Source organism: Gymnoscopelus braueri, assembly GCF_963280865.1.
Source record: "Gymnoscopelus braueri genome assembly, chromosome: 20".
In the NCBI taxonomy this organism is placed as follows: Eukaryota; Metazoa; Chordata; class Actinopteri; order Myctophiformes; family Myctophidae; genus Gymnoscopelus; species Gymnoscopelus braueri.
This window is the reverse complement of record NC_137622.1, coordinates 46,111,336-46,132,513: the sequence shown is the minus strand read 5'-3', so window position 1 is coordinate 46,132,513 and position 21,178 is coordinate 46,111,336. Positions and strand designations below refer to the sequence as shown.

The following is a 21,178-nucleotide window of genomic DNA, read 5'->3' as shown; positions in this document are numbered from 1 at the left end:
TGTCCACTCTCACTCTGCAGGGTTTTTTTCATAGCAGCCTTCAGGAAGTCAGACATGGAACTGTCACTGTTGTAATCATCATCTTCCAGGAATGTCTTCAGGACCTCCATGTTCTTCTGAGTGAAACAGTGGAACAGGTAGACTGCAGCCAGAAACTCCTGGATGCTCAGATGAACAAAGCAGTAGACCGTTTGGAGGAAGAACACATCGTCTTCTTTGAAGAACGTTGTGCATAAGCCTGAGTTCAGCAAGTCCTTGTTCACATCAAGACCACTCTCTTCCAGGTCTTTCTTGTAGAAAATTATGTTGCCTTTGTCCAGTTGGTCAAACGCCAGCCTACCCAGCTTCAGAAGAACTTCTCCTGCATCCTTTGTGACCTTCTCTTTGTCTGCCTCATCTAGTGCAGGGTTCTTCATCCTCTCTCGCTGGGTCTCACCCATCAGGAAGTAGCAACACATGTCAGTCAGGGTGTTTGGCAGCTTGTCTGTCATCCCCATGTTCTGCACAACGGTAGCAAGGCTCCAACAGAAGGCTGGGATTTCACACATGGTGTGGAGGATTCTTGATTCCTTGATGTGTGAGTAGATTGAGCTGGCCTGGTTCTCATCACTGAACGTCTTCATGAAGAACTCCTTCTTCTGTTCATCTGTGATGAACCCTCGTACTTCTGTCATCCTGTTAACAAACTCCTTAGGGATCTGATTGGCTGCAGCAGGTCGTGAGGTTATCCAGATCTGAGCAGAGGGGAGCAGCTCCCCTTTGATGAGGTGTACTAACAAAACCTCCAGTGGGTAGGGATCAGTGACATTCATGGAGCCAACATTTTTACTGAAATCGAGCTGGAAATCACTCTTGTCCAGATCGGCCATCACAAACTGAACTTTAAAGGGGCTCTTGTTGTAGTCTTCTGACTTCTGCAATTTGTTGAAGATTTCATTAAGAACGTCCTCCTCAATAATTCTGGTTTCCTCAATGCATGTGTGAATCAGCTTTGACAAACTAAAGTTTTGTCCTTTGAGCAGATTTAACTGGCGGAACTTGAGCGGGAAAATGAGGTGTGGACCTTGGGGAAAATATTTCTTGGCCCAGTCAGAGATCAATTTGTGTACGAGGAAAGTTTTGCCAATTCCTGCACAGCCAACGGTCAGCACTGTTCTTTTGTTTCTTCCAGAAGGGTCTTTGAAGATGTCACTGAGTTGGATTTCTTTTTCCTCTCCTGCCTTCTTCATCTCCATCTGTCTGACCTCATGATGACTGTGGATGTCTGTGACATTGATGTCTGCATTGTAGAGCGGGGTGTAGTTGTTTTCAAACATGATCTCAGGCTCTGTGCCCAACTTTACACTGAGATATGTCTTGTCCATGTTGTCTTGAAGCATGTCTTCATAGTCAGTAATGAGACGCCCTGATGTTTTCACCAACAGAGCTGTAGTGAACAAAGCAATTCCATGTTTAAGAGCCTTGTCCAGAGAGAGAGAGAGTAGCGCCCCCCCTTTTCCCACAGTTTACCAATAACACAATAAAACTTTTTCCATTTCAGTTATTGTGTAATCATTGCGTCAAAAGACGTCATTGGCAGTGAATGAGTTAACTAACGTCCATAAGTATATCATCATATACATCTGCTGCTATGCTCACACACCTTTATATCTTATCTCAGGTACCATGTGTAAATATGTAGATCATTTGTTTGTTTTCTTTGATTGATCTCCTTTCCCCCTTGCCCCCCCCCCCTTATTCTTCTTCCCTTTCTTTTTTTTCTATGGAAATAACGATACATTGGGAACTATGCACAAAAACAAATTTCACCCACTTTTTTACTTCTGTAAACCTGTGATGTGACAATAAAGCTGATTCTGATTCTGAATCTGGAGGCCTACCCTGTATGACAAGACTCTTCCACCAGTTAGTCCTCCATTGACATCTCCCCTAATGAGTAATGACTTGTTTCTCTCACCTTGCTTCCTTGCTTCTTCTTGGAACATCTGGTTGGTGTAGTGGCTTCCACCGTTCTCCTCCACCATCTGGGTGATTTTCTCCAGCAGCTCAGTGACCTGAGAGGGATCCTTACTTTCGTTGTTAAAGACATGATAACGACCATTATATTTGCTGATTAAGTTTCGTAGTTTGTCATTCAGAAATTCTTTTTCAATTGTTTGACCTTTAAGGTCGTCACCATGAGTGAAGAGAATCATGGTGTATTTATCTGAACTTTGTCCAAATTCTTTCTGAATCTTTGCCACAACGTTCTTCTCCTCTTCTGTGTATCTCCCTAGTTTGATCACAGCCAGGAACACATGAGGACCAGGAGCAGCACAAGTAATACAGTTTCTAACCTCTTCCAGGGTTCGAGCCATGGTGAACCCAGTGTCAAACAAGCCTGGAGTGTCAATAACAGAAACCATTCTACCAGCCACTACACCACTGGCCTTATTACAGCTCAATGTCACAGATTTGGGTGAAAACTTGGATTTAAAATTTTCAGGAGCATCAGGACCCAGGATGGTGTTTCCAGTGGCACTCTTTCCAGCTCCAGTCTTCCCCACCATCACAATACGAATTTCTTCATCATTTGTTATGCGATCTGAGAAAGAAAGAAAGAAAGAAAGAAAGAAAGAAAGAAAGAAAGAAAGAAAGAAAGAAAGAAAGAAAGAAAGACATCAATGACAGCATCTTTAATGAATTTATCATTTGAAGTGTGTTACCATGTTACACCAGCAGATGACAGTTTAAGTATTGCATAAGTTAATGTTTAGGCTCTCTAAGTTATAAAAGGCTATCACTCTCATTAAAATTAGCATTGTATGTTGTACTAATTTATACTTTTAATTTAGCTAACTACTTAGGGTAAGTGATATTTTGTGGTTAAAACAAAATGGTTTTATTCAGATAGTAATCATTACTTATACTACACTGTTTCTTGTATGATTGTAGTTATAACTTATATGAGCCTTCTACAGAAGGGACATTTGAGGACATTTGCTCATTCTGCTGTTTCCCCTGTGATTATAGTTAGAACATTTGCTCACTTTGTAGTCTATTTACAAACTTTCAGTAGTAGACAAACCACGTTCTCACCTGTTGGTATCCTGTCAGAGTAACTATTTCTAAATAGAGCCATGTATGGCTCTGTCCACTAACCACACCTCCAGTTATTTGTGTTCTTTCCTTGTTGTGTATAAGAACTGACAATCGGGAGGCTGCATGAGGCAGTCTCCGAGAACTCTCGTATTGTATAATAAATATGTTAATTCATTCCACTCTACCCTCTGCTGGAATTATTTCCTTTATACTGATGTGAAGTTTATATTTTCCATTACATACTATAGAGTGTGTGTTCAGTAATAGTGTTAAATAGCTCTATATTGTGATAGTAATCATTACTATAGAGTGTTTGTTCAGTAACAGTGTTAAATAGATCTATATTGTGATAGTAAAGATTACTATAGAGTGTTTGTTCAGTAACAGTGTTAACTAGCTCTATATTGTGATAGTAATCATTACTATAGAGTGTTTGTTCAGTAACAGTGTTAAATAGCTCTATATTGTGATAGTAATCATTGCTATAGAGTGTTTGTTCAGTAACAGTGTTAATATTGTTAATATTGTGTTAATATTGTGATATTAATTATTGCTATAGAGCAGGGGTTCTCAAACTTTTTTATGCCATGACCCCATTTTATGGGGGAATTTCTTTGCCAACCCCACACTTTATTTAAAGAGCAATTTCAAAATGGAAACATAAAACAGACAACATGTACACAGGGCACCGGTGTTAGTTTTACTCCGAGAAGATACAAATGGAACCAAATGGACCTGTAAGCATCTATTTGTTCGCAAGCATTTTACCCTCTCGGGTAGTCTGTGGCGGTGATGCGTCACATACTTTACCAATGGTTTAGGAACCTACTGTATGTATTCCAGCTCACAGCTACAGCTATCACACTGCTTCATACGTTTTTGTCATAAGATTTTACACATCCTATCTCTTAGTTACCATTCCACACTTTCCCTCGTCATATCTATGCTCTTCAATGAGATTATCTCTGGTCCATAGCGTTAGATTAGAAGAAGCTACAATGAGATATAGTCTGGGTACATGGAGACAGACACTGGCTGCAGACAGCAGGCATAAATGTAACTTTGAAAAGTAAAGGCGACTGAACTGCGGGTTTTTAACGACGTGGATTGCCACTGGCCAGGTTTCTGGGAATATTTTCCTGACTTATACTGTACTTTTTTTGTTCTGTCTGTAAACCTGATGAAGCGTACCTGTGAGGTGTGAGTGGGATTGAAATGTTGTGTAAGCAAAGCTACATCGCAGGAAAGAAAGTAATTAAATTACATAATAAAGGTAAATTTGATGTCAGGTCAACTTAAGACATTCCATGCCAGAGTTTAATATCATTATGTACTCACCACTGCCAGCGATTTTTTTTTTTCACGTCGCCACATACCTCGCTAAATACCTTATGATCGCGTGTTAAACTGTTTGTAGACACACAGGGTAGCTGTGTGAGTGGCCCAGAGAAGAAATGTTCAATCGGCGACATTCCATTTTGCAGTAGTCGCAGTTTCTAAAACCGGTTTCAAACAGCGTTCAGCGCGGAGAAAAACAACACAGAGATAATGGCGATTTAGCGGAAGCTTTAGAGCAGCGGCGGATGCAGTGGTGTGTTCTACCGTGGTACGCTGTATACGCAGTGGCCTGTAGATTTTTTTCGGTGCCATCGTATACATCCAAAAAACGTTCGAGACGTCGTATCGGATACGTTGATACGCATCTGATACGCTGCACGCAGGAGGTCTGGGCTGGGGGGCAGCAATACAATCAGCAAGAATGTGGTCTGTCTGACAAGTAGTCTGACTGGAGGTGAAGGCTTATCATGTGTGTGACTATTGTTCTTGAGGTGATAATTAATGGCTACTGGCGAAGGAATTCACACTTTATCTCAATGACCTGCCATTCACTTCATTGAATGTAGGTCACTGAATTGAGTACTTCATTAGTATTAAAAATTGCGGTCATAGCACAGCAAAATCTTTAATTTTCAATACAGTTTGTGTCTTCAATGCCAAGTTTAAACTATTCTGTAATAGATATAGGAATGCTCGCTGTTTACACTGCTATTATATCTGATAAGCCTAATCAGCATTTATTTATAACAATCCTTGCACTCTTCCATGGTATTAAAGCATTGAAAATGCATCTAAGGCTAAAAGCAGCTCCGAAGTGGTTGAGTTACAGGGTGATTAACATTGGAAACAGTAGAAAATCAGTACAAACCATATTGTAATTGTACTCAGTGTTACTGTGAAACTGGGCCTGAGTGGGCCTGGCCGAGTCTGTGCGGGGAATAAACGCGCGCGGAGCGCCCTAGTTCCTCCCACACCGTGCGTGTGGGAGGAACTAGGGAGGGAATAGTTATAGTATACCCTCCAAAAGAATCTAGAATACACCACTGGGCGGATGGGAACAAAAATCTTCGATTGACGTCATTTCCGTATCCGGGTGTGCTACAATGAAATGTGTCACTGCGAGAGAAAAAAAAAAATACCACTTCACGTAGGCTACGCGATTGGCACACTGTGGCTTTATTTAGGTTCGCGTAGATCTACGCGATTGGCATGCAATGTGTTAATGACATCACACCATAGGTGTGATGTCAATTAATGCCGCTCCCAGACAGCGTAGTCATGGTTTCGATCCCATAGCCTGCAGAGATGGTCCATCCAATAACAGAACAGATAGGTAATCAACACTTCCAGCGGTGTGGAGCGTATCACGCTGCTTTGTAGGGGAGCAGATCTACAAGCTCTCAACATGACGTGCTGCAACACATCGTGGGCTTGTAGATCGACTATTTGGATAAAAGTTACAATTTCAGTTTTTTATCAAAAAATGTATCAATGCGAGAAAAAAATAAGTATGTGTGTGTGTGTGTGTGGGGGGGGGGGGGGGGGGCAGGGGGATGCGCCTATGGGACGAGCACACAAACACACACGATCATATGTAGGAGCGGCTGGCACCGCTCAAAAGTAGATTCACCAAGCTGCTGCCTGATCAGATTACAGAGTATTTTGTGTAAAAGTTGTTTTTTAAAAGAGGTTTGTGAGCTAGTTGTAGTTAACATGAGGTCCTCTGGCAGGTTGTTCCACAGTCTAGGGGCCGTGATTATGATAACAAAGACTTGGTCACCCAGGTCACCAACATAGACTTAGAACTGAGTCAGAGAACCTCAGAATACAGAGTGATAATAAAACAGAAGATCTACCTGAATACATCATGGGCTGGTCTGCTTGATTCACCAATGGAGCCATCTCTGAAACACATTAGAGTAAAATCATGTGTTAATCTGTAGTCTGGAGCTTACAGTGTGTGTGGTAACACTTCACATTACATTTTGTTCAATCGTTGCTTCAGGGACAGAGCAAATAAATATATATGTCATTATTATTTATACTATTTGTACTATGCCGTACATCAGTTACATCATCAAGTACATCTTGGATTTCATCTTACCTTCAACATCACGAGTCACTTTCACATCTATAGAGGAGAAAGGTATAATACACATTATGTTAACTCTTACACACACTAGATATACATTTACTACATGAACACATGTTTGATCTATATAATCAATATATAGAAGAAGATGTGAGACAGTGGTTGGTCAGTGTGGAGACACTAATAATTTATATTTTCACATTGTATAGATGTCTATAGACATAGATGTATTTATCATTGTTATCATTATAGATACATAGATGGATGATTCATCAAATACAGATTAATTATCATTATAGATACATAGATGTATGATTTATCAAATATAAATTTGATAAATAATCAGTTCAATACTTACCAGGATGTTTCTTCTTCTTCCAGTATAAATATCCCAGTACTGCTGCCACTAAGATGATGATCAGTGTAATAATAACTGCAATCACTGCTCCAGCTGATCCTCCCTCTGTGGGAAAGTCTCTCTCTGAAACACATATTTATGACACAACTATAAACATTATATCCTATATAGAATGTTACAGTGAATACAGTGTGTAGTATTTATAGAATGTATATAGAATGTTACAGTGAATACAGTGTGTAGTATTTATAGAATGTATATAGAATGTTACAGTGAATACAGTGTATAGTATTTATAGAATGTATATAGAATGTTACAGTAGGACAGAGGTGTTTACAGAGGTTCTTCAAGGTGTTAAACAGTGATTAAACATTCATTACCTGAGATGTCATGGCCTGTCTTAAGAGTGCGGTTGATGTGTGGCAGGTGAACTCTACAGGTCACATGACCTGCTGTCCTCACTGTCACATTCCTCTGGACAATGTAACAGTTTGGAGGACGTGTCTCTGTCACTGAGGGTCCAGCAGGGAGGAGGGTTCCATTACCGTCCAGCCAAGACATCTCAGGTTCACGATACCAGCACCCAGAGTCACATGACAAAGATACACCACCGTCTGTTGGTCCATTTGAAGAGGTGACTGGCTGAGACATTGCCCCTGCTAAAACACATGAATATAAATATTATTATCTATCAATCAATATATCTATCCATCTATCTACAATGCCGACAATATGTGAATGTGTGTTATGGTGCGTTCACACGGGCAGATAAAAAGATACAAAGATACAAAAATACACCGCATCTTTGTATCTGTGTAGCTTTGTATCTCTGTAGCTTTGTATCTGTGTTGCTTTGTATCTGTGTTGCTCAACACGGTCGCTGACGTCATCAAACGTATGGACATCAGAGCTACAGTTGTAGCTTTGTGTCTTTGTATCTGGAAGTTGAATCCAGCTTAACTTGAATGTGTATCTTTGTCGCTAGAGCTACAGCTACAAACGTGGGATGTATCTTTGTCTCTTCATGTCGATGGTTTGCATTGAAATTGAATGGTAGCATGTATCTTTTTATCTGTCCTTGTGAACGCACCATTAGGAGGAATCTGTGGACGCTACAAGCAAGAACACAGATACAGGGCATAGAAGTACAGTAGATGATCTATAGCCTGTTTTAGGATATTTAACTTACAGTGTAGTTAAGAGTGATGGCTTTTGTTTTGAGACACGATAAACACATTAGAGCTGAGTAACAAGATCCAGAGTACACAGCATTTTACCCACAAATACTTGTTAGAGTTGTGCAGTACAGGAATATAAAAGTTAAGAACAAAGTTAAAGGAGTAGTTCACCCAAACAATTACTTATTTTCTATCAATTACACACCCCATGAAGCCTTGAATTCAGCCTTTGTTCAAGCCTTTGTTTTTGTCACATTCCTGAGACAATAATTTGATGACCGGGGTGGTCATCAAATTATGTATGTACCTGATTGATAGAAAGATGTTAGCTATAAGGTAAGGTAACCTCCCCAACACTCTCTCACTCACTCAGTAAAACATAAATGATACAGTTCATCACTAAATAGTCTGATGGTGCTGCTTGCCTAAAGGAACAGATCTACAACTCTGAATGTCAAGCTGACATGGCACAGGCCTGGTATGTATTTGATTTATTTGATTTGCACAACATTTTTTGTATACATTCACAGGACATGTTAGTTATTTCCGAGGGAAACATTATGAGATAGTTGTTGTGCCGGTGAGGTAAGAAACCCTGGGAGGCTTATGTGAGAACCTCACCGTTTACATTACATATAATAAGAGTTATTTAATATTAAAAGCAAAGACGAACATGAAAAAAGAAAAAAGAAAAAAGAAAATATAAAAAGTATATACATATACCTATGATAACGGGTATAGGACAACTGATACAAATAAAAGTACAAGACTGAGCAGAAGAGACAAGAGAAAAAGAGAAATATTGAACAACGCAAAAACAATTATGCTGTTACATATTCATGTGAATATAAGGATTAAATGATTTGGAAGCTGGTCTAGTTTTCCATTTGGGTATTTAATTTACTTATTAGGCTTCTTTTATAGGTAGGTAGGGAGGATGTGGTAGTATTTAATTTACTTATTAGGCTTCTTTTATAGGTAGGTAGGGAGGATGTGGTAGTATTTAATTTACTTATTAGGCTTCTTTTATAGGTAGGTAGGGAGGATGTGGTAGTATTTAATTTACTTATTAGGATTCTTTTATAGGTAGGTAGGGAGGATGTGGTAGTATTTAATTTACTTATTAAGCTTCTTTTATAGGTAGGTAGGGAGGATGTGGTAGTATTTAATTTACTTATTAGGCTTCTTTTATAGGTAGGTAGGGAGGATGTGGTAGTATTTAATTTACTTATTAGGCTTCTTTTATAGGTAGGTAGGGAGGATGTGGTAGTATTTAATTTACTTATTAGGCTTCTTTTATAGGTAGGTAGGGAGGATGTGGTAGTATTTAATTTACTTATTAGGCTTCTTTTATAGGTAGGTAGGGAGGATGTGGTAGCCACCAAACTGAAATGGGCATTCCATAATGAAACTCCTTTGTACTTGATGGCGAACTGCCCCCTAGTGGTGGTGCATAGTATTGGTGGTACACAGTGGGACGTGCAGTTGGTTTGGTTGCCTGGTTGGATATGGGTGAAAGCTGGAATTTGGCTGGAAATACAGTTTGAAATGATCTGAGAGGTGGGTTTATTGATATTTAGTTTTATATACGAATAGACATGATTGGAGTACATTTATATTAAAGATTGTTAGTATATTGAGTGTTGTAAAAAGGGGTGAGGAGGGCTCCCGTGGACTAGAATTTGTGGCTTTTTTGTAGTATATATAATTTATGGAGATAAGAAGGATAGGTAGGTACTAGCCCATACAATATTACAGTAGGTTAGGTAAGGATATACTAGGCTGTAGTAAAGGGTTTTTAGACAGGCTCTGTTTAGGAATGGGCTGATTTTTCTAATAATCCCACTGATTTTGAGACTTTTTTTGTTACCTGGTCGATGTGTTCTTTCCAGCAGTATTTTTCATCTATCATTATTCCCAGAAATGGGGTGGAGGCTACTCTGCTTATTTCAATACCATCTATACTAAGCTTAGCTTCCTCAGGGTTGAATTTCTTCCTACCAGGAAATATTATATATATATATATTTTTTTTTATGTTTAATGACAGTTTATTAAGTTGGAACCATGGTTTACCATGGTTTGGTATGGTTTAGGGTACAGCTTGGTCCTCTCTTATCTTTGTATAAAATTAATTACATGTAGGCTCTCTCCCTGCGTTCCTCTGAGAACTACAGCAGAACCACCCTATGAATGTCTCATGTACTTCTCCCATGAGTTCTATCTTAATAACATTAAAGGCCTTGCCAGACGTCAGGAGTTGATTTTGAGAAGTCTTGTTCAAAAACTAGTTTAATGAAGGCTACTTTTTCTTGCTCTATTCTTCCTTGTTATTTGTCCATCCACCACACTGAAACTTACCAACAAGGAGCTTGATCAAAGTGTAGATGTGCAGTTGTGGAGCAGAACATCTGAAGGTCCCCTCGTCTGAGAGCTTCACCTTGGACAGTTTCAGTGACATGTTACCAATAGGAAGCTGATCAGGAAACAGAGACGTTCTCTCTTTGTACAACAGGTTCAGGTCTTGGTCATGTTTGTAATGTCCATCTTGGAGGAGATGTATGAGGTACGGGTCCAGGTCAGGTCTGGACCACTCCACTGTCTTCCTGTTCATGTTGAACGGTGGTTTAATGAGACATGGAAGGATCACCTCATCTCCCACTTTGACCAGGATGTCCTGAGACCCAAACACCTGATATTGTCCTTAAAACAAAACCAAATGAAGCATGGTGTTAGTTCATGATGCACACTGGACTCATACTGTAATCAGCTGTCAGTCAGCTGGTTGTTTACAAACACTGATTATGCTGTAAGCTTTCCTCCTCCAGCCCAGCCTCCTTTATAGTTTAGGAGTAAAAGACACATTTGAGTCAGACTTATGCTGGCTGTTATGCAGATTAAACATAGATATGTCTGGATTGTGATGGCATGTTCTGTGGTGTCAACAGCACCCATCACAACACTGGAGCAACAGAGTGCTGCTACTGCTGACACCAAATCACCTGCTACCTTTACAGTAGACCTATAGGTCTACAGGTAGATCAACCAGCACACACTCATCAAATAGAGTGGTACTGCCTGAATACCGGCACACACCCATCAAATAGAGTGGTACTGCCTGAATACCAGCACACACCCATCAAATAGAGTAGTACTGCCTGAATACCAGCACACACCCATCAAATAGAGTAGTACTGCCTGAACACCAGCACACACTCATCAAATAGAGTACTAGTACAGCTTACTCACACTGGGTGTGATTCTTTTCTGTCCACACAAAGACAGGCAGACAGACAGACAGACATGGGGTAAAACCTTGGTACTCTCTCTCTGTGTGTGTGTGTGTGTGTGTGTGTGTGTGTGTGTGTGTGTGTGTGTGTGTGTGTGTGTGTGTGTGTGTGTGTGTGTGTGTGTGTGTGTGTGTGTGTGCGCGTGCGTGCGTGCGTGCGTGCGTGCGTGAGATCAGGGTTAGGCGTGCGCTCCCCCACTTCTAAAATTAACACTGTGTGTGATTGTTTGAGCTGCAGCAAGCCTGCCAGCCAGCCATTCGTCGAGCCGTTCGTTCATGACGTCACAACAGCGTTCTGACGTCACGGTCCACCCGGTAGAGACCGCTCAGACATGGTTCAAACCCCAAAGCGTTCTGTATTTATTTACTGACTGGATAGTTATACAGTATAACTTATATACTTCCTCTATGAAGTGAGGGAGGATTTCACTACATTTCATTGTGTTTTACTTTTCAACATCAGAAACACATCAAACAACAACAAGAACAAAAGAACAGAAAACGTCAACATATTTTTTTCCCCAATAACTTAGACATAATCTCCAGACATAATGTAAACTTATTTACAGATCGGGCCCAGTGGAAACCCCCCTGTCTGTCATACAGTAACTCCACTGTAAATATAGTGATCAGATCCTCACAATAAATCCAGCCTGTATTAACATTACCTGTAACAGATGTGTTGTAACAGCTGCTCCAGATCAGCAACATGTAGAAATAAATACATGGTTTTACTGTTAAAACACTGACTTTTAAAGATAAATGTGAGACGGAGTGATCCGCCATGTTGCTGCTCCTTCACAAAAGATCATATGAGGTTCTTTTTACTTTCGGTTTCATCTGAGTTTGTGTCACATGTAGCCCTGAACCGAGTCATGGATGAACTTCAACCTGGTGTTTGCACTTTCTCTATTATAACCCGTACATCTACATATACGTTCAGATTTCAATGATAAAGTACTGACCCTATGGCCGCGGATGTTATAATTCTACTCGGGTCCACAGAAGTACCCATATGTTCCTATTGTTGAATAAAAAGCATTTTAATCCAATTGGTGGCCATTTTCTCCGTTTTTTGTCATAATGCTTTCAACTACGTGACCCTATCGGTTGGGAGGTGTATTGCACTCTAATACATTATAACTCTATGAGAAAATGGCCACCGATCGGATTCAAATGTTTTTTATTCAACAATACGGAAGATACAGGTACTTATGTGGAACCAAGTAAGATTGGAACATTTGTGGTGGCCATGAGGTCAGCACTTTATATTTTAAACGTGAACGTTTATGTAGATGTACGCATAGATATATATAAAGGCTAGATGGCTCAAGGGGACGGCGCAAGCGTAGCTCAACCGCGGCCATCTTGAAACAGTCATTCAGAACATTATGTCTATGGTGCATATACTTTGAAATAACCATAGCGTGCTCAATTTTCATCTGATTTTCAAACGGTTTGGTGTATTGTAAACACCAAAGATGTAGTTATGATACTGCATACTTATAATTATAATCATGTTTTTTTATTTTTTTAATAATGTTATAATTTTATAATTTTATTACATCTTTGGTGTTTACAACACACCAAACCGTTTGAAAATCGGATGAAAATTGAGCACGCTATGGTTATTTTAAAGTATATGCACCATAGACATAATGTTATGAATGACTGTTTCAAGATGGCCGCCATATCTAGCCTTTATATATATCTATAGATGTACGGATGTAAATAAAGAAAGTGCAAACACCAGGTTAAAGTTCATCCATGACGGTCCCGCCATGTGAACTATGGCTAGTGTTACAGTAGAGGTCGCTGTTGCTCTGCTGTTGTATCACGTTCTGGAATATAGAATATTATTGTAAATTATATGACTAATGACTAATATAGAATACATGTTTAAACTTATTATTGTACATTATATGAATATAGAATACATGTTTAAACTTATTATTGTACATTATATGAATATAGAATACATGTCTAAACTTATTATTGTACATTATATGAATATAGAATACATGTTTAAACTTATTATTGTAATTACATGAATATAGAATACATGTTTAAACGTATTATTGTACATTATATGAATATAGAATACATGTTTAAACTTATTATTGTACATTATATGAATATAGAATACATGTCTAAACTTATTATTGTACATTACATGAATATAGAATACATGTTTAAACTTATTATTGTAATTACATGAATATAGAATACATGTTTAAACGTATTATTGTACATTATATGAATATAGAATACATGTTTAAACTTATTATTGTACATTATATGAATACAGAATACATGTTTAAATGTATTATTGTACATTATATGAATATAGAATACATGTTTAGACGTATTATTGTACATTATATGAATATAGAATACATGTTTAAACGTATTATTGTACATTATATGAATATAGAATACATGTGTTTAAACGTATTATTGTACATTATATGAATATAGAACTTATTATTGTATTATTGTTTAATTGTCTTTTGTTGTAAATCTATATTCTGATAGTAATCATTGCTAGGGTCAGTAGGCCTATAATAAGGATCTCCACATCTCTCCAGCTCTTTACAACAAAACTACATCTTCAGGCCAGGATACCAATTTTATCCAATCAGGGGAGAGAACTCTAGTTCCAATTTGTTTAAATTCACAAAACACTTGTTTATCCTGTATTCTGTATCAGTTATTTCTCCTCTGTGGATAAAATTGGTATTCTGACCTGAACATGTATTTTCTCTTTATCAAAGAGCTGGAGAGAAGAGGAGACCTGCTGTTACTGAACAAACACAATGATAAACACAGTAGTAATATTTCCATCAGTATTTAATTTCTACCACAGACATGCAAAACAAGTGATCAATAATATTACCAGAAACACATAGGCCTAGCCCTAAACGTGTTTAAAAACAAGCCTTTAAAACAAGCCACTAATCCATTTAAAAATAAATAAAATCTAAATTATTATTTTTTTGGGGGGGGGGGGGGGGGGGGGTAAGCCGATCTACAAGCTCACAACACATCACAGCATGTTGTGAGATTGTAGATCAGCAATTCTCTTTTCTTTTTAGCTATCTGTAGGGTAACAGGATATCTGGGCACCTCCATGTAAACTTATTTTGTCCAAAATGATAAAAAAATACAATATTTGTAAAATGTTCTTAAGTAAAGTAAAGAGTACATGATTAGAACATGCTTAAACATTCGACAATTAAGGTCTAATAATTACTACAAATTGCTACAAAACCATGTGTCATGTTGGGGCATAAACAAGAAGCTGAAATTAAGTCTGATAATGATGTGTATACTTTACTTTGCTTATTGTCTCCGCCGGAGGTGGAGAGTATGTTTTCGCTTCGTCCCGCCGTGTGTTAGCATGGCCCCTAGCCAAGCTAACATTGGTCAAGCTCCACGTGACACGTGTCAATATGTTGACAACAATGCCTTTGATTGGCTAGAGGGACGCATGACGAAATAAAATCCTATAAATAGGTGTGTCACTTCAAAGGGCCATTTATGTCTTTTGAAGTGAGGTAAGACAGGATCAATCAGTTTTGATTGGAACAGTACCTTCCAGTACAAATCACCCGTCCGTGCGTGTGTGTGTCCCTATGAGAACACCTAACATTGGTCAAGCAAAGGCGCAGAAGGCCAAAGCTAAGAAAGCATACTCATCTACAACAGTAACACAGAAGAGGACTATAGAGTTGAATTGATCCCACAACAAGGCCGAAGTCTTAATACTGTAACAATTGGCCACCTTGATCAAATACATTATGTAGCACTAGAGAAAACTGACATAGATCAAACACACCAATCAACTGCTGAAACTGTTCAAGACAATGAAGATGAAGAAGACAGACAAGCATTTGAACAAACCAGTCAATTACGACGACTCCCATATGACACATTGCTTCAAGAAGAACATTTTTTAGATGCAGACACTACATATTCAGTCGCCCCTGCAGAACACCAAAAACCACGCGCATTCTACCAAGACGACCCGTTCTACCAAGACGACCCGTGCTATTAAAATAGCACAGGTCTGCTGGCGGAGACTTGTGCTCCGAGGAGCACATTTTCTAGTTATTATTATTATTATTATTATTATTATTATTATTATTATTATTATTATAATGATGTACCGTGCATGTTCATATCATGTATACTTTACTTTACTTATTATTATTATTATTATTATTATTATTATTATTATTATTATTATTATTATTACTATTATTATTATTATTATTATTATTATTATTATTATTATTATTATTACATGTTCACATCATGTATGCTTTACTTTAGACCATTTTTCTAATATTTTATGTTTTAACATTTGGGATGTTTTTGCCCAGATCTAAAGGCCAGTTCACACTAATGGCAGTTGCAAGGAGTTGCTTTGGTGTGGACTGGCCGTAAGTGCCCACCGATGCTGTATCCACTAGGTGTCAGTGTTGAGTCATATTTACAGTAACTGGAGAGTTCTCTGTAGCCTTATTTATTATCACAAGGTCCACTTTAAAGTATTTTTGTTCATATAAACATGAAATGATAAGGCAATCCACAACATCAACATGCATTAGTACACATGTACATATATGTACATGTCCATATATGGGCATGTACATATATGGGCATATTGGTCGGATTGGCTAGATACAGTACGTGAAGTAACCTACAGATGGACAGACATACAGAAACAGACAGACAGACAGACAGACAGATTTCACACATTTACAGTAGGATGTTGAACAGTATTGTGAATCTTACACACTTAAAGTGGGTGTTTTTTTGTCACTGTACCACAACACCACTAAGGCCTTAAAAACAAGGCTCCAGACATCCCAAAACAAACTAGTAAGGCTACTTCTTGGCCTTACATACAGCCCATCTAACCCCTGCTCATTTTGCTAGGGTGGGATGGCTCAGGGTTGAGGACAGAGTACAGCAACGCAATGGGCCTATTCTACAAGATACACCACAACATTAAGATACACATTTACCTGTCAAAATACTTCAAAACATCAATGAAATCCACAATCACAACACCAGAGGAAGCTACTAGGAGCAGTGATGTCATTTACCCATCCTACCACTAGGAGCAGTGAGCAGCCTTCTATGGCGCTCAGGGAGCAGAAGGGGTTAAGAGTCTTGCTCAGGGACACATCAACACATTGCTGGCCTGGAATTAAACCTGTGACAACCTGGCCCTCTGGCTGACCAGGTCAGCTCTCTAACCACTCAGCTATAGATGCCTACTCAGCTTTTTTACTGCCTGTATAATTCTATGAGAAGAGACAAATAAAACTTGATTCTTACAATATGTCACAGTGTTTATGAAAAGATAGAAGAGACAGTGAATTCTGTGAAACGGGAACAGATGGTAATATATTTCTGACAGGACTGCAGTATGTCTGTTGTATCTGAAGTTTTCCAACGGTTTACGCATAGAATTTAAAGGCAGTGTAAGTTGTTTTGTTTAAATCAAAAGGTTATTTTGTTTAAAGTTAAAGCTCTATTCTCAATCATTGCTATAGTGTGAGTGTTTGTTCAGTAACGGGGGTCTCCCGTCTCTCCAGCTCTTTAAAATGAAGAAAATACATTCAGGTGGGTTGACAATTTCATCCAATCAGGAAAGAGTACCCATTTATCAGCTGAAATTCTATAGTGTTCAAGTAAAAAGACAAAACAATCTGCTCACCACTTGGTTTCACTTGTTTATCCTGTATTCTGTATGAGTTCTCTTATTATCATGTAAATCTATCATAAGTATAAAAGTGTGTTCCCTCACAGGCCAAGTTGTGAATTTGAAATATTGACATAAAACAGTTGCAGGGAGCACCCAGCTCTCTCTATTAGACCAATAAGTACTTGCCCTGTAGTCATTTTTACCACATTATAAAGATGTTTAATCATAGAAAACTTTAGTATAATACAGCCATAAGTCTTTTGAGCCAAGCGTGCGGGTGCGAGTGCGTGCGTGCGTGCGTGCGTGCGTGCGTGCGTGTGTGCGTGTGTGTGTGTCAGAGCATCTTACCACAAAGGAAATGGCAGTAGCACAGGGTCTATGAAACCACTCAGCTCTGCGCTCAGTCAGTCAGTCTGTTAGTTTAACAAGATGAAATCTGCATCAACCTATATGATATCATGTAAGTACTTTATTTATATCATATTTCACTCTGCTGTCTCTGCTTTGCACTCATTTTCATGTACTTTAATGAGACAGAAATCCCTGTTTTGTTATCAAACAATGTTATTAAAGTGCTGGAAGGATGGAGTCTTTTTCAGAGCAAACTGGAAGTCCAGGCTGTAAATCATACATGGGCAACTGGCGGCCCGGGGGCCACATGCAGCCCCCACCTTCACTTAATGTGGCCCACAGGTTAATATCAGAATACTGATATATTATTGATTTCAGCTGTTATGATTCATAACATGACCCGCTTTAATGATTTCAGTCTATAGTAGTAGCCTAATGACTAGTATTAACATTCTATTGTCTTTTTTATGTCCAATGTATTTGTATTTAAGTTCATAAAGTTAACATAAGTATAACTGAATGCATTTGAAATTAAATACAAATACCTTTCAGGATTACAATTAACTCTATAACTGCCAAAGACGTTTATAAACGTCTTTGAGAAATTAGCTGTTGCCTGCCAAAGACGTTTAAAAACGTCTTGAAAAAAAAAAAAAGATTCTCTAATTATTTAAGATTGACACCTTTTCGATATTCCAAACGAATAAGGAGATAACAATTTCCAAAGATTTGCTGCTCCATCCACTTCAATGTTAAAATTGAAACGGACAAACAATTCACAATGTTTTTTGGTTTGAAACCACTGGTTTTGAGCTATTTTCAAACATCAAACAACACATGACAACAAGGTCAAATTGACCTCGTTGACATTTGTGAAACCACACCTGAATCTCATCTGTGATTAGAAATTTTCTGGGGATCAATCATACTTGAGAAAAATATTTTGTGGCTATGCGAAAAGGTACCAAAATCGGTCAAAACCACTGGCAGAGGCTACAGACTGTTCTGAAAAAAACTCTGGCAGGGTAAGAGTTAAAAAATGCCAAAACAAAATTCAGGATTACAATTAAAAAATAGCAAGGATAGCAGATCTCCAAGCTCAAAAGGCGTTTTGAGTTTGTAGATCGGCTATTTTTGCTACTTTCGTGTCACATAGAATGGCCCGACAGTATATGCAATGTGTTCCTCTGGAGTGAGTGTGGAAATATAATCTAGTGGCCCTCTCCATCATCATGTAAATGAATAAAGTACAAACTAGAAAAAGTGCTCCTCGGAGCACAAGTCTCCGCCAGGTCAGGTAGGTTGTTATGGCGTCCTGGTGGCGCTATAATAGGCCAATGTGAAAAGGGTTCCATTTCTTCTTAGGCTTTTTACAGCAATCGGACACTGCATTCATGATTTTGTTCCAAAAATGTGGTTTGCTAAATTAGACCTGCTGGTGGCGCTATAACAGGCCAATGTGAAAAGGGGGCATTTCTTCCTCGGCCTAGTGGGAATGTGCGTACAAAATTTCACGGAAATCGCACACTGCGTTCATGATTTGAGGAATTATGTTCAAAACGGACCTATCCTGCAAACTTTGAAAGCCAATGTTAGGCAAGTAGGATGGAATATGAAATATCGGACACATCCATCTTGATCACATGACTATAGAGATACTGTGTACCGATTTGCGTGTTGTTTGGACCAAATCTGTAGGAGTAACTTCCAAAAAATTGTTTTGCAAAAGTCGGCCTCATGGTGGCGCTATGACAGGCTGATCTGAAAAATGTGGGGCAGAGGTTCTGCTGTGGCATCCAGGGAGTGTGTGTGTGCAGTTTTACAGCGACCGGGCCAACGGTGGCAGAGATTAGCTGCTCGCAGACAGAAGGACGGACGGACACACGGACGGACGGACGGACGGACGGACGGACACACGGACGGACGGACGGACGGACAGACAGACAGGGGGCAAAACATACTCTCTCGCCATGCCTTTCGGCCTGGCGGAGACAATACTGTTTCTGAGGTTTAGATTTAACATGAATTAACCTGAGATGATCCTAGTAGTAATCTGCTCTCTGTGTCATATCACAGGTTTACATGTTTAAATAAGTGGGTGAAATTAGTTTTTGTTGTTTTCAGAAAAGAGAAAAGAAAAAAAGGGGGGGGGGGGGGCAGGGAGAGCATGGAGAATAAGAAAAAGCATAATGCAGCAGGTACAGTATGTAGGTCTAAATGAGGTTAGACATAAAATGGGGGGGGGGGGGGTAATCCGTCCCTGAGGAGGACCCTGTGTGTGTGTGTGTGTGTGTGTGTGTGTGTGTGTGTGTGTGTGTGTGTGTGTGTCCTGTCTAATTCCCCACACCTGCCATTTGATTAGTTAGTCAGTCCACTTTCCACAGTCAGTTTGCACTCTGTAGACATTCTCCACAGACGTTTGTGTACAAGGACTTTACCATATGGGAACAAAAGGGACACAGGCAGGCAGACAGACAGACAGATAATTCCTTTAACAGGTCTGTTCATGAAAGTCCTTGCGGTCTTGTATCCAATGAGGGCCTGTGAGCAATTAGGGGTTAAGAGTCTTGCTCAGGGACATATTTCATTTCATTGACACATTTGCTGGCCTGGCCTGGAATCGTACCTGGGGCAACTAGGACCTCTGGCTCCCTAGGCGGGCTCACTAACCACTCAGCTATGGCCGCCTCTAAATTTATAACAGGTATTCCATAATACAGTGGGGCATTCATTCCTTATTTGCATCGTTCCAGAGTAGACCGGTACCCAACGGGCACCGCTCTATAACTCCTGCATTCATTCATTCATTCAACCTTTATGTTGTGCACCCTGTCCGTCCGTCTCCACGTCCGTCTGTGATCAGCTAATCTCAGGCACCGTTGGCTGGACCGCAGCTAAACTGTGCACACTTACTAATTGTTCACATGGGCCTGCTATAGCGCTACCAGGAGGCCGCTTTTTGCACAATAACTTTTTTTTTATTACTCCTACAGGGGTCATCCCTATGTTCCCCGGGTTCTATGTTCCCCCACTAAGGTTAGGGTTAGGTTTAGGTTATGTCCTATGTTCCCCGGGTTCTATGTTCTCCCACTATGGTTAGGGTTAGGGTTAGGTTTAGGTTAGGTCCTATGTTCCCCGCTCTCCCTAGGAAAGCGGGTATGTTTTAACCCTAACCCTAACCCTGGGCAAAATGACATCATGAATAGCGACTGGCATTGTCCCTATTGAGTGAAAGCTATTTCTAAAATAAATACAATATTGAAGGTGTTTTTGTCCTGTCTGTTGCATACTTTTATCATGTAGGGATGTCCTAGTGTTTCCTGTTTAGCCTAGTTACTGCTTCCTGTCTTTTCTCACCAACCCTTTGATTAGTTATGTTCTCCACCTGTTGTCCTGTTGTGTCTCAGCCAATCCCTGTGTTGATTAGTCTTGTGTTCACCTGTGTCCACTTAACCCTGTGTGACATACAGTTCCTTGTGTGAAATGTTAGATTATACATGTTGTGTTGGTATTCTGCTCACCTATCAGTATAATAAATCCATGTTCATTTGAGCTGCTCTGCTCCTGCCTGTCTGTTCTGCTCTGGGTTCTACTCTCCTGCCTCGCACTGTCCGTGACAGTTTTTAATTTTACATTTTAGTTAAAGAGGACAATTATAATGAAGGCATATTTGGCTTATTAGTCAGGGATCCTATTAAACCTTTTCAACGTATTTCTCTGTGTTCCATGTCTGTAACTCATGACCTTTCCCCCTGCCATAGAACCATAAGTCAT

The 21,178-nt window shown here is 39.3% G+C and overlaps 1 protein-coding gene across 3 annotated transcripts in view; it reads right to left on the bottom strand.

The window, feature by feature from the left end:
• Positions 1 to 12,127, bottom strand: part of LOC308076244 (uncharacterized protein) — a 124,760-nt gene extending 112,633 nt beyond the window's left edge. The window contains exons 1-7 of one of the 3 annotated variants that reach the window (XM_080416439.1): positions 12,003 to 12,127; positions 10,407 to 10,748; positions 7,250 to 7,528; positions 6,870 to 6,992; positions 6,524 to 6,550; positions 6,276 to 6,323; positions 1,958 to 2,584 (exon numbers count right to left, since the gene is read on the bottom strand). In XM_080416439.1, the coding sequence (XP_080272565.1) occupies positions 1,958 to 2,584; positions 6,276 to 6,323; positions 6,524 to 6,550; positions 6,870 to 6,992; positions 7,250 to 7,528; positions 10,407 to 10,748; positions 12,003 to 12,120 (1,564 nt within the window). In that variant the 5' untranslated portion in view covers positions 12,121 to 12,127. The remainder of the gene's footprint in view (positions 1 to 1,957; positions 2,585 to 6,275; positions 6,324 to 6,523; positions 6,551 to 6,869; positions 6,993 to 7,249; positions 7,529 to 10,406; positions 10,749 to 12,002) is intronic. The other 2 variants (XM_080416443.1, XM_080416440.1) reach the window with 2 other exon arrangements.
• Positions 12,128 to 21,178: the final 9,051 nt, after the last annotated feature.